This window comes from Halyomorpha halys, unplaced genomic scaffold, assembly GCF_000696795.3.
Source record: "Halyomorpha halys isolate HHAL.00 unplaced genomic scaffold, Hhal_1.1 Scaffold128.1, whole genome shotgun sequence".
Lineage (NCBI taxonomy): Eukaryota > Metazoa > Arthropoda > Insecta > Hemiptera > Pentatomidae > Halyomorpha > Halyomorpha halys.
In genome coordinates, this window is record NW_027110898.1 from 2,017,900 (window position 1) to 2,031,137 (window position 13,238).

Consider the following 13,238-nt stretch of genomic DNA (forward strand, 5'->3'; position numbering starts at 1 on the left):
ATAAAATAATATTATTTTTATAGGGATCATTTGTACTTCGTATAACACTGAGTTATCCAATATGGCGTGATTAAACAACCATATACAATACCCTTACTTGCACTCCTGTAATTTATTTTACATCGTTCTTACCTGCCTTATAAGTTATACAATATTTACAAACCTAGACGTAAATTGTACACATGAGATAATAAATATATACGCGCGTCACATACATCTCTTCCTCAGTCACCGTTGACTTTTAGTAGTTAGGGTTAGTCATGTAGATATTTTCATTGAACTTACAAATTTTGTTTGCCTGACTTTTATGTACATATTATATTCAATCCAAGATTATCGGTGGTAATAAAAAATTGGATCAAGATTCGAAGTCATGGCCCCAGAACAGAAGAAAATTGATGTCACCCTAGAAGAGGCTTTGAGTATCACAGGTAATAATTTTTATTAATTTATTGGAAATAGTTAACAATTGTGTCATTATTACACAGAAAAGATATTCATGTAATAAATTTAATAAAGAATAGTTGTAAAGTATTGAACAAAATAGATGCATTATTCATTTCAGTCGATTAGTTCCTTCATGAACTCACTCAAATGTTATGTTACAAGAGCCGGGAAGAAAAAAAGGCAGTTATTTCACCCCAACTTTTGATTACTTTAATGAAAACTGTGTATAATTACTAGTAGTAATAGATGTCTATTAACACTCAAATTAAAGCTAGTTTAATGTTCTATAAAGTAATTTATGACCTTTATCTTCGTAGAAACAGTAGTTTTCATGATATTTACTAAAATAAATTGATTTATAGTTATTCAGACAATAAGTTTGATTTGTGAAAAACTTTATTTCAGAAACCATAAGACGTACAGATGTTAGTAAGCACTTAAATTAAAGCTAGTTAAATGTACCATTATATAGTTTATAACCTTTATCTTTGTATGAGTAGTAGTTTTTATGATATTTGAAAAATAAATTCACAAAATGTTAATTTCTAGTTGTTCGGATAAAATGTTTGATGTTTGAAAAAATATATGTCTAGAACCATAAGAACTACATATGTCTGCCAACACTCAAAATAAAGGAAATTTAACTTACTATAAAGAATTTTATAACACGTATTTTCGTAGGGGTAGTAGTTTTTAAGATATTCACATAGAAATATAAATTTGGCACATGAAAATTTGTCAGAACAACTATAAATCGGTTTATTTTAGCAAATATCATGAAAACTACTTCACCCTACGAAGATAAACTTCTTAAACTACTTTATAGTACATTATACTAGATTAATTTGAGTACTAATAGACATCTGTACGTCGAATGCTTTTTGAGATATAAATTTCTCAAAATAAATTCATTAACTACTGATCTATGAATACATTCTGTACAACATTTTTATGAAATGTTGCTTTTTAAAAAGGTATATATCGAGAGCTATTTTAAGTTAATAAGTCTATTGGAGCTCATATTTTAGCAAATTTACTCTTCTTTAAATGACGTTATCTTAGGTTTTCTTATGTTGTTGCTAGTTTTGAAGATATAGAGCTCCGAGTGAAAACAACCTTTTTTATCGTCTTGAAACTGCCACCATTTTTTAATTTACTCTACCTATACTTGGCAGACTCATCAATTTTGACTAGTAATTATACTTAGTTTTCATTAAAGTAAACAAAAATTGGTGTGAAATAACTTACTTTTTTCACCTCTTGGGCTCTTGTAATGTTTGTAATGATTTTTTTTTTTTTCATTTTTGAGAGGTTTGGAAAGGGAGGATATTTTTAATTTAAATATATTTAAGATAATCTGTCGTCTTCACTAATTTCTTCTTCTTTTTTTTACCAACTTTTTTTCTCTAAATGAGTTGACCAACTGATTTTTTTGGAAAGGATAAATTGTATTTAATTATTTTTAAAGGTTTAAAAGATTTTTGATAACCATCAAATTGTGAAAGTTTATTATGAAATTAAAACTGAAATATTAAAGTTCTATTTTCTGCGTGTGAATACGTTAACAAAAATCATTTTAACCGTGAAATCTTCATGTGTTTGTCTTTGTACGCACCAGGTATTGTGTTAAAAAAGAAAATTAATAAATTCTATTTATTGCTAAATTGTAATATTTAAATATTGTAGCTAATTGGTATTTTCGTTTCCCCGAAAAATTAAGGTTTTAAAAAAATGCTATAAATTCCATTCATATCTCAAGACGCAGATAATGTTGTCCTGGTAAATCTAAAAATAAAATAGAATAAATATTTTCCAATGTAGAGATACCTAAGTGGAATAATATTTAATTATAAACTCTTCATACACCTCCGTGGCCCCCTGGATACAAGGCTATGGTTGAAGTTTATTTTGATGTAATTACTAAACCGGGTAGTGCCAAGTTTGCTGGCTGCAGTTTATCTTTTGATTGTTTTTTAAGGATTCTTATGCAAGAACTTAAGTATTTAAGTATATTCCTGACTTCTTTACAAATTCTCGCCCTCTACATACTTTCTCATCACCCGTTTCTGTCTCGCTAGTAAATTATTCAAGATAAATTACAATACTATCCTCACCACGTATGGCGATGTCATGTGTCCAATCAGTACCCCATCCTTTCCAATCATAAATCACAAACCTTGATGGATAGTGGCAAAACTACAGGATTAAAATAAATCACAGAAAACCACCATGAGTCTTTGTCGTAAACCGATAACTTCTAGCCATACAGTATCCTTTATTTTCATTCCACTAACCTCTATCGAGCAGATCCATTATTTAGTAATATATCTGGACAAATGACTAACTTGGAATCCATCTACTACCGAAACAAAAGGAACTGCATGTCGGTTCCGACCGTAACAACACTTTTTAGACAAGCCCTTCAAACTTCAAATTGATTACAAAAGACTGATTTACGAGACTATGATATGCTTTTTTGCATAACTAGGAGGTGGCGAGATGTGCCAAGGGCACTGGTACTAAGAGGGCGCAAAATTAATCATGAAAAATCAAATTTTTATAGACTAGTACAATTTATCAAGCAATAAAAATTCCACGTTAATAGAAGTAATACTGCAGTTTATTATAAATTAATTCACGTGAAAACTATCTGTAATATTATGCCGAAGGTTTACAGTCTACAAATATAAATAGCGCAGAACAAGGCCCTTCTGCGCCCTTTTTATTTGCACTTACGGAGTTGAGCTTTGGGACACCACTAAAATTCATCTCGTATCCAAACCTTACTATATAAAACCCTTCGTAGAATCTTCTCTACTTACTATATAACAAAAAAAAACCATTGTGAGTGACCTTAATGTTCCATATGTAGAGGATTTAGTCTAAACCAGATATCAATCATTTTATAATTAAATCTCTAACCACACAAACGCACAAGTTTCTAACCGTTCTTCCTCTTCAGTTCCTGATAAGCCTCTTTAGTACCTAAATATAAGATGACCTGAAGGCATTATGATGTACAAACATTATTAAAGTGCCACAAATGGGGAGATTAATGAGAAGTATATAATCTCATTATATCTCATTTACTTGTTACGCTTACAATTTAAATAGAGCTGTAAATTTTGACAAATGCATGAAATAAAATAATACTCCAGTAGAAAAAATACGTAACTAAATGGAAAACTGTGTAGAAAAAACTATATAAATGTAATCTCAAATTGTTCATATTTTGATTTCTCGACTTTTACTTAGTATAATTTTAACCAAAATCGAAGTAATATTTTGAAAAACTCATTCCGATTTTAACTAGTTAGAGGCAATAGTAACAAGAAGTGACTAATAGCAATACCTTTTCTTAATTCAATTTTTAATTACCTTTTTTTTTCACGGAACGGCCTTTCAAGACCACACGGATATCATTACCTCTTCCTTCGCACTTTCTCTCTTCTTCTCTCGCAGTATCTTCTCATCATTTCTGCGTGCTTTTGCTTTCTCTCTTCCGACCACGCAATACCCTTCCGTTTTTCTTTATTTGCCTCAAGAACATTTATATATTTAAATTTTTTTCCGTACTGTTCTCTATCTAGGCAGTCTTTGTCTGTTATTCTCAATTTCTTTGTTTCCTCTCACATTTCCTTCACATATCCTCCTACGCTCTTATATTCACGGATTCTGTCAGAGTTTCTTGTTTAATCTGCTTTGGTCCATTCTCATCATGTGCCCGCAGAACCTCAGTCTTCTGATTCTTATGTCGGTTTCCAGGTCATTTATATCCCTGCGGATTTTCTGATTGGGTCTTAAACTTCCGTATAAAATTACTGGTTTTATGACCGTGTTTTAATGTCTTAATTTTGCGTTAGACGATAGGTTCTTTTTATTGTAAATATTGCTTGTTGGGAAGCTTAGCCTTCCCAACTTCATGATTTTCTGCTTTATGCTCTCCATTTATCCAAACCGTCATTGCATACTATCTCTCCTAGATATTTAAATTTCTTTGTCACTCTTATTTGTCCATATTTCGTCTCTATTACTTTTTTGCCGTAGTTTGTTTCCGTCGTTATAAAATCTGTCTTTTCGTAGGAGACTTGTAGGCCAGCTTTTTCCGCTATTTCTTTCAGGGTATTTATCTGACTAATTGCCTCTTCCTCTGTTTCCGCTAGGAGGACTAAATCATCTGCAAAGGCTAGGTAGCTCACTATTATTATTTTAATAAAGAATTTAATTAAACCCTAATGAATATCTATATGCAATAATGTATATTTAATTCATCATTACATTACATACCATTTATCTTATCTAGTTTCTTTTCGTAATAACCCTACAGGTTGGAAGGGCGTTTATTAATGACAGCTGCTACCCTTCTTCAGTTATCGAAGAGGAGAAAAAATAAATTATTTCAAATCTGTCTTTTTTGAAAAAGTATTTATTATATATTTAACAGTTTTTTATTTTGTTTTTTCAGGAACAGGGCGCTACACCATGTATGTGCTGCTTACAGTTAGTTTGATCCTTTTTGGGGGTATGCTGAACATCCAGGGAATGTCAATAATACTTCCAGTTGCGGGATGCGATTTACATCTTACAAGTTCCGAAAAGGGAACTCTGACTTCTATAACGTTTGCAGGTATTGCTAAAAAGTCTATTATAATATAAATACTGTTATTAAAATATGAAGGAGATGGTCAGGGGTGCGGTCAAAATGGAATAAAAAGTATTTTAGAACTATTTATTTGATGACGTTTCACCCCACTTTGTAGGACTTCATCAGGGCTAAAGAAGATATATAACAACATAAATATTTTGACAATGTAGGATAATAAGATACAAAAAAGTAAACTAAGGTAAGTTTAAAAATTATCTAAATATACGAGAAAAGAAAATTACAGAAAATGAACAAAAAAAGAATCAAAAATAAGATGTACAATAATAAGTATATATATATTTAAAAAATAACATAAACTATGGGACTTATTTCTCTATTTTTTTATTTTTTATTTATTCTTTCTTTACCTTTACTTATTCTCACTTTACTTCCACGTTTTTCCATCTTTTAGTTTGTAAAATTTTTATTAATTTCTCTCATATCTATTTTTATGTGTTATTACGTCTCCTGTTCTCTGTAAATCCAATAGTTTTCGTGTTTTATTTTATTTTGTATATATATACATATACTTATTATTTTTATTTCTGTTTTATCCCCCTCTCTTGCCATTTCTGGTATACAGGGTGCGGCAGTAGTTCCTTAATGAAATTCCTGAAATGGGGTAGTGAGCTTGGGTTTACGCATGTCATTGCTCCCAAAAGTCAACAATTGTTTTTATTAATTATAATAATAATGTTAAAGAGACTCCGTATAATTATTGTTGGGGACAATTTTTATTGCCAGTCTCGGTTGAGTGCCTTACCGATGAGGTTGCACCTTATCCACTGCATCCGTCTGGGTGCCTCCTGCAGTTTGCCAGCCTGATCTACCCCTCCTCGGCTCAGTCTGGGTCAGCTTCCTCTTCTCCCGGTGGCTCACCAATGTCGGGCGGTCAAGCCCTTCCTACAACTTTTTTTCCTACCCCAATACTACGGTAAGCAATCTTCCTTCCGTCATCCTTTTAAAATTTGTTATCCATCTTATATATTTATTCATTACCCCTTCCAAAATGTTTCATCTTCCTCAATTGTTATTATTTTTTCTTGAAACGAAACTCAACAATTCATGGATTCCAGTAACTCTTCTTCAATAATAATTACTATATCAAATATGTTTTTCGAGTTATATTTAATTTGATATTACTGAATAAATATTATTAATTTTATTATTAGCTCAAACAACACTATAATAAATCATTAAATTAATTTTATATTTATAATTATTGAAATAACCTTGTAGCATTTTAAAGTAGAACATATTTTTAAGGCATGCTGTTGTCTGGACCATTTTCTGGAATCTTATCGGATGCATTTGGAAGGGTGCGCATTTCTTTTATGGGGCAGTTTTTTAGCGTCCTTTTGATGTTGCTCAACAGTTTTGCTCCTAACACTACATCTCTCATGACGATAAACTTTATCAATGGGTTCATGTAAGTATTTATTCATATAAATACTGTTACTTAAGTGATCAATCAACTCCATTGGTTTAGATACAGATAGGAAACATTATTGACACCACTCATATTACGGCTAGCGATGAATAAGCAGCATTCAAAAATTATTTTTAAATACCACTTTATAATTATGTTCTCCATTATTATTAATTATTAAATAATTCTTAATCTTTTGGGTATGACGTATTTCAAAGTTCACTTGTACTTGCACTTCGAATTTTTTCAACCACTGGTAGTTGTGCAACTGTACAAAATTCGTGGGGAGTAGTAAACTTTTTACTACCGCCATATACAAACAAGTTTATATTAAAATTCATCCGAAGAAATTAATATAGTTTGTCTTGTACTCAAAGAATGCATGGAAAATCTAAATCTTATTTATAAAATTCATAAGCTTGCATATATTATAAATTATATGCCTATAGAAAAACGCTCCAACTATTTAATGCCAGTAAAAAGAAATAAAATGAAGGTAACTACAGAATCTTTCTCAGATTTATTAAAATTATTTCAAAACGAATATTCATGCGATTATTCATAAATATCGTTTTAATATTAATGAATAATCCTGTTTATATTTTGTTTCAGGCTGACAGGAGCTATTACTCCAGTCTATGTACTTGTAAGTGAATTTTGTCCAATACACTTTCGTGCAAGAGCTCTCATTCTTTGTTCAACTATTGCTACTTTATCAAACATGTACCTTCCAGGTATTGAAATTTATTTTATTATTAAAATAACTATGGTTATAATCAATATTCTACAATGAAATTAAAATAGATATGTATACATAAATAGTTTTGCAGTCTTTGATTTTATCTTAGGTCGCCAGTTATTTTTCCCAAACAGAGTGCGCCAAGCGTATACCAGAGATGCAACAAGTAAAAACCACTTTCTAAAAATATTTTTAAAAAATTAAAATTCAAATAGAAAATATACAGTGCATTCTAGCATTTACTTAACATTGTTTTTTGTTTTTTTTATATAGTTATCCTTTTCTGTTCCCGCTTTAAGGATCATTGTGCTGACTTTTTTTTTATAGCTACAAAAGGGTGCCAAATGATATTTTTAGCCTCGAAATTTGTTTAGCCCAAGAAGTGCTGGGGCGAAAAATGTTTGGGGACCTTATTTAAAAAAAAAAAATTATTGCAGAATTAATTTTAAAAATGTATTATTGTTCCAGGTATGGCCTTGCTCATAATGCCCTTGAATATTGAAATTCCCATTTTCAAAATTCTAACCTTCTCTTCGTGGCGACTCTTTTTACTCCTTTCAACTATACCAAATTTAGTGGCACTTATTCTTCTGTGGAGACTACCAGAGACACCTAAATTCCTCCTCATCCAGGGTCATAAAGAAAGAACTTTAGAAGTTCTGAAAAATATGTATGCTGTGAATCACAAAAAAAGAGAAGATGAGTATCCAGTAAGTAAATTCAAGCAGAATTAAGAAATAAACATCATACTAAATACAGATGTAATTGTATATTATTTTCGTTAGGCATTCTCGCACTTTTATTTTTTTTAAGCCATATATTTAAATTTAAATAAAATAATATGATCATATCCACCCAACAATTGTCCATAGAGTTTAAACTGTATGTGAATAGTTTTATATTAATATAAAATTTATTCTACTTTCAATTTGTTTAAAATTATCTTGACAATGAACATAATAATTTATTGTCATTAAATTTAGGTACTCAACGTAATATTGGACTCAATAGATAGGGATTACGTAGGTTTAAAAGATGATTCTAGCCTTGTGTGGCGCACAGTTAAGCAAATGATATCTGGAATGACATTGCTATTCAACAGAAAATACATTATTTACACCATAATGTCATGTGTTCTGCTTTTTACTCAAATTGGAACGTAAGTATAGTGATTAATAAGTATAAGCTTCAGCGGGAAAAACTGTCCCCTTGCCCGCTCACATGTATTCACACATTACGGATAACTTTCCACAAACCTTTTAAAAGTGTGGTATATTCTTCAATATGTACTAAATAAGAGTTTTCATGAAACACTTTACATAATTTTATGTATTTGTTTGCCAATAAAAGCAGGAAAGTCAAGAATGAAAAACGTTATTTCGTAAATAAAATCCGAGTTATTTTATACTCGTTTAAACTCATTTATTGCTGTTTGAACCTGTTCCTTGAAATTATTTGCCAGGAATGACAATGAGAATAAAAAAAAATGTATTCATCGTTTTTTAAAAATTTATTTCGTGTTTTGGGGGATATTCAAAAAATAATTTTCAATTTGATCTCTAATGGCGGTGCCGGTTCGAATCCGGCCTGGGGCGTCCACTTTTTTCATTGAGTGGCGGCTCCACAAAATGTAAAACTTTGACCCCCAACCATGGTTAGCCAGTATAGGACTACAATCGAAGTCATGGCCGAATAAAAAATAATTTTAAAGAATTATTTCTGTCTTCATAGTCACTAAAGCTGGCTGAACAATTAAGAGATTCTCAGAAGGAAAATTCCTGGTGCCCTGAAGTTGAGGTGTGATCCTTTAATGGGTTGGGGAAAAACTGAAATTTTTTTGTGTCAGCTTAAGTAGCTACTGATAAAGAATTAACACTACTTTATCACATACTGTATCCTATACCATTCATAAGTTTTAATGGCACAAGATCCCAATGTTTTTTTAAAAATATTTATTGATAATATATTCTAAAAATAAAATCAGAGTAACTTGAACCATTCATTGATTACATTTGTATACATATTTATGTGATTAGTTAATCATGAAATAAAGTTGTTATTTTTTTCTAATATTTTTCAACTCTGAACTATATTGATAGGAACTAATTAACTCAGTTGAACTTTAATAACGTATTTTTGTCTAAACTGACTCATGCAAAGTAATAAAACCCTTAAACTTTCAAAATATCAATTCATTTTTTCTTTCTGAGTACCCTAAACCCTTCCTCTACACCGTCTATTCAGCTGACATCCCAACCAATCCTAACACTATCCTCACCACGTATAGCGACGACACATCTGTACTCACAGTTAATAATAACCCTTTAATTGTATCCCAAACTCTTCAACCCTATATCACAGCACTCCAAGAATAGTGTCGTAATTGGAGGATTAAAATAAAACCCATCAAATTTCTTTTGCTCTTCGTCGTAAACCTACCGACACCCCTTCAATATCCTTTAATAATGTTACTCTTACCCCTGTCAAACAGATCCACTACCTTGGACTACACCAGGACAAACGACTAACCTGGAATCCTCACACAAGACTGAAAAGACTGCACATCGATTTCGACTAATACAGCACTTACTAGACAAACGATCTAAACTTCCAATTCATTACAAAAGACTGATCTACATGACTGTAATAAGGCCAATCTGGACTTATGGAGTTGAGCTTTGGGACTCCATTAAACCTTCGATATATAAATCCTCTAGTTTCTAACCTTGCTTCTTCTTCTATTCCTGAAAAGAAGATGGCCTCCTTCTATTGTAGAAATATGATTAGAGTGCTACCAATGGGTGGTTTCTTTACATGCCTGTTATCACTCTATTTTTATATTACATGAAATGTTTTTGTGTAATTGCAGTTATAAATTGCAATAAATAAAGTTTAAAAAAATATTAAAGAAGGGAAAACCTATTTCTATTTTCTTATTTTTAAACTACTTTGTTTTTGTTACTAATAAATTTCAATCACTGCATCCAGGTACAATATTTACATACTTTGGTTACCAGAGCAATTGAGCAGGATGAATCAATACATAGAAATTAATGGAGTTTATGATGAGACCCTCTGTAACATGATGATGTCCACAGTCAACTCTGGAGAAAATGTAGATGACTGTGTTCTTAAATATGACTTCTTTTCATATGGTATCATCCTTGGAATACTACAGTTTTCCTTAGGACTTTTAGTGAGTTTTTTTGCAGATAGGATTGGAAAGAAAGTAATTTTGGGTAAGAAAAATTATTTTATTAGTGAATAATATGACAATCCCAATTAACTTAATTTATTAAAGATTTACTCAAACCATTTTTTTTATTTTAGTTGGTTGTCTTTACCTTGCATCAGCAATGAGCTTCTCCCTGATATTCTCCAACTTACAATATCTTATCATTGCAGCACTTATAAGTGTAGCAATCATGACATCTGTGTCATTCCCCATAATAATGACATTCATAATGGATTTCTACCCAACATATGTGAGGTAATAATGATATATTAAAATAGATATTCGAATGTGAAATATTAAAAACCATAAAAGTCAAAGGTTTTTTAATAGTTCATTTAATATGGTTATTGCAGTCATTTATTATATGAATACTTAACTGTAAAACAAATGTTTTTGTACAATTATTTATAAATTAGTTGCATAAGTTAGTCCAGCAGCTTGTGAGAAATATCAGCAGTAGCATTATTACATGAAAATTGAAGTGCAAGAACTTATTACATTCCTCTAGTAACCCCTGTAAAATATGGGACACCAAGATAATCCTTAGAAATTGGGAGTTTAACATTATTGTCACCATTCATGAGAAATTTAGGGTCCCCAACTGTAAAAATTAAAAACCTGTAAGCTTCTTTCGGTGGCTTTCAAAATGTACACCTCAATATTAGAAAAGAGACTAAAGCTCATAGTCGAGAACCAAATAGAGAACGAATAAGTGGTTCAGGTGTACAGACTCGAGACCACATTTTATATTAAGAAACACCAAAGGGAAAACATGAGACAGAGGCAAGAACATTTATATGGTATTTCAGGGCATTAAGCCAGCATTTGATTCTGTTTCAAGAAAAGCATGAGATGCTTTTCACAGCTATTAAATCTGGTTACCAGAAAGAAAAAAGAGCTGTATCCAAGATCTATTTTATGAAAGAGGTGTGATGCAGGGAGATAGTATAACCCTGAGTTAGTTGCTACGTCTTTTGTACACCATTGGTTACTTGTGAATTTTTCTCTCACACATCGATTTTATCTATTTCTACTGTGTGTTGCTGTATTAAATCAGAATAAAATGACATTAGTAATTAGGTAACAATACCATAAATATATAATTATTACTTTTGGATGAAAAAATATACTAATTCTGTGCAACTATTTATTAAAATGTGTTTGTAATTACAATAATTTTTCTTTACAATTTTACATTATGATGAAATTCATTATGGACTAATTTTCATTTGAATAGAATCACAAAGTCAAATAAATTAATTTGGTCGATGTACAAGCCACAATATCTCAAGAGATCATTACACCAAAATAAGAATGAAATCATAAAACGTCATAAAATATAATAAAATAATGAATTAAAAAGATAAAAATGAACAACAATAATTACCAGAATATATAAAATAAGAATAGAATAAATAAAGTAAAACCATATCTCATATCATAAAACATAATATGACAAACACTTCTGATAATAAGTAATAGAAAAAAAAAATCAAATATAATTAAACTAAAACTATTAAATGGAAAGGTACAATTTCTGCTAATGTACATATTTACAAAAATAAACAAAAATCTGAGACATTAAGTACAGATATATAAACCTTGTTTGAAACTTTCAATTGTTATTCTTCCTGAATTGGGTGGAGGTCAGCGAAGGTGGTCGAAGATACGGGATCATTGTTTTGTTTTTTTAATTTATTTTGTTTTTAATAGTTATTTTATTTTTATTTGTAATTTATTTCTCATTTATAATATCTCTTCTCTGATAATTCTTTACTACAAATATTTTAATATCACTAAATTATTTTTAAGATCTACTGCCAGTGCTGTAACAATGATATTTGGAAGATTAGGTGCATCAGGTGGAAATCAAATAATGGGATTACTCTATGACAACCATTGTGATAAAGCATTTTATGGAATAACTGCTTTTCTTGCAGGTAATTAAAACTTGAAGTAATAAGTTTTACTATTCTAAAGAATTAATAAATCCTGGTCACATTTATAAAAATTTATTTCAATGTATTTTGATTTTTTGATTTTTTTTTGTTTTTTGTTATCTGTTAGCTACTGCCACCATGTGTTTATTCATTCGTACAAAAAAGAATTGCTGAGAATGGAGATTGAAAAAAAATGTATCAAGGAAGGCTGTTTATGTGCATCTATATTGATAAATACACATATTTAAAGTTTCTATTTTTAAATATATTTTTTACATTATTGTAAATAGTGATTATTTTTATGTTAGGTTATCTTTTCATATAGAAAAAAAAACAATTACCTTGTATTTTATTTATTGTGACAGCCGACATTGAATTTTTGTAAATAAAATAGTAAAGAAATGCCAGGGTTTTGTTATTTTCCTATCTAAACGTTGAAACCAGAACTAAATTTAATGTCAATTTAGCTTAAAATAACAAAAAATTAATGTTAATTCACTTGAAAGTGAATAACACAGGACAGTTTACCTTTAAGCAGTCTTAGCTACAATATTTACAGTTGAGAAGTCTTATTTTTACCATTGTCTCACTTGTCTCATTTGAGTAGTTACTTGGGAAAGACTGTATTGTAACTTTTACATAATTGTTCGTTGTGCACTTTGCAGTTGTTTAATTAAGATCTTTTTTATTCCTTCCCATAGTACTGCTACTTCTGAAAGATTTTTTATTAATTGTGCAACATCCTTTTGCTAATTTCATTCTCTACCTTTACAATACTTCCCTTCTTTTCATATTTATATATT

At 30.2% G+C, this 13,238-nt stretch overlaps 1 protein-coding gene across 1 annotated transcript; it reads left to right on the top strand.

Moving 5' to 3' along the window:
• Nucleotides 1–229: 229 nt before the first annotated feature.
• On the top strand, nt 230–12,838 carry LOC106678201 (synaptic vesicle 2-related protein). The gene is made up of 10 exons (XM_014416591.2): nt 230–431; nt 4,913–5,074; nt 6,359–6,521; nt 7,134–7,255; nt 7,729–7,970; nt 8,244–8,419; nt 10,249–10,499; nt 10,591–10,750; nt 12,308–12,435; nt 12,563–12,838. Exons 1-10 carry the CDS (start codon nt 374–376, stop codon nt 12,607–12,609), a joined length of 1,509 nt encoding a protein of 502 aa, XP_014272077.1. The 5' UTR covers nt 230–373; the 3' UTR covers nt 12,610–12,838.
• The last annotated feature ends 400 nt before the right edge of the window (nt 12,839–13,238 follow it).